This window comes from Pteropus vampyrus, unplaced genomic scaffold, assembly GCF_000151845.1.
Source record: "Pteropus vampyrus isolate Shadow unplaced genomic scaffold, Pvam_2.0 Scaffold2657, whole genome shotgun sequence".
Taxonomy (NCBI): Eukaryota; Metazoa; Chordata; class Mammalia; order Chiroptera; family Pteropodidae; genus Pteropus; species Pteropus vampyrus.
The window spans coordinates 1-722 of NW_011891438.1; the positions used below are offsets into that span (position 1 = coordinate 1).

At 72.2% G+C, this 722-nt stretch overlaps 1 protein-coding gene across 1 annotated transcript in view; it reads left to right on the forward strand.

The window, feature by feature from the left end:
* Positions 1-6: 6 nt before the first annotated feature.
* The window catches only part of LOC105310369 (triple functional domain protein-like), a 7,318-nt gene continuing 6,602 nt past the window's right edge, over positions 7-722 (forward strand). Inside the window, exon 1 of the mRNA XM_023526705.1 lies at positions 7-312. Within this exon, the coding sequence (XP_023382473.1) occupies positions 256-312 (57 nt within the window). The 5' untranslated portion in view covers positions 7-255. The remainder of the gene's footprint in view (positions 313-722) is intronic.

A 722-nucleotide genomic window follows, 5' to 3' on the forward strand; every position in this document is an offset into this window, starting at 1 on the left:
CTGGGGAAACCGCGGCCCGGGGCCGCCTCGCCTCTGAACTCGCCTCTCTCCGCCGCCTTCCCGTCTCCGTCTCCGTCTCCGTTCGCCAAGGAGCCCTTCCCCCCCAGCAGCCCCCTGCAGAAGGGGGGCTCCTTCTGGAGCTCCATCCCCGCCTCCCCCGCCAGCCGGCCGGGCTCCTTCACCTTCCCGGGGGACAGTGACTCCCTCCAACGGCAGGCGCACCGCCACGCGGCCCCCGGCAAGGACACGGACCGCATGAGCACGTGCTCCTCGGCCAGCGAGCAGTCCGTGCAGTCCACCCAGAGCAACGGGGTAAGAACGCCTGGCAGCCTCCGCCCGCCCGCCCCACTGCCTCTGTCCCGCCAGCTCTTCTAAACCCCCCGCCGCCGCGCTCCGTACTAACCCGGCTCCGCACGCGTGCCCGCCGTCCGCAGGCCCGGACCTGGACGGCCGCGGCCCGGGCCGCCAGCGCTGGGACTAACCCTGCTCTCCGGACGGCGCCGCCAGCTCTTCCAAACCCCCCGCCGCCGCGCTCCGTACTAACCCGGCTCCGCACGCGTGCCCGCCGTCCGCAGGCCTGGACCTGGACGGCCGCGGCCCGGGCCGCCAGCGCTGGGACTAACCCTGCTCTCCGGACGGCGCCGCCCGCATCTCCACTAACTCGCTCCTCGCTTTGTGTGTCTCCTTATCCGAGAAAGCCAGTCATTAACCTTCTGAATGCA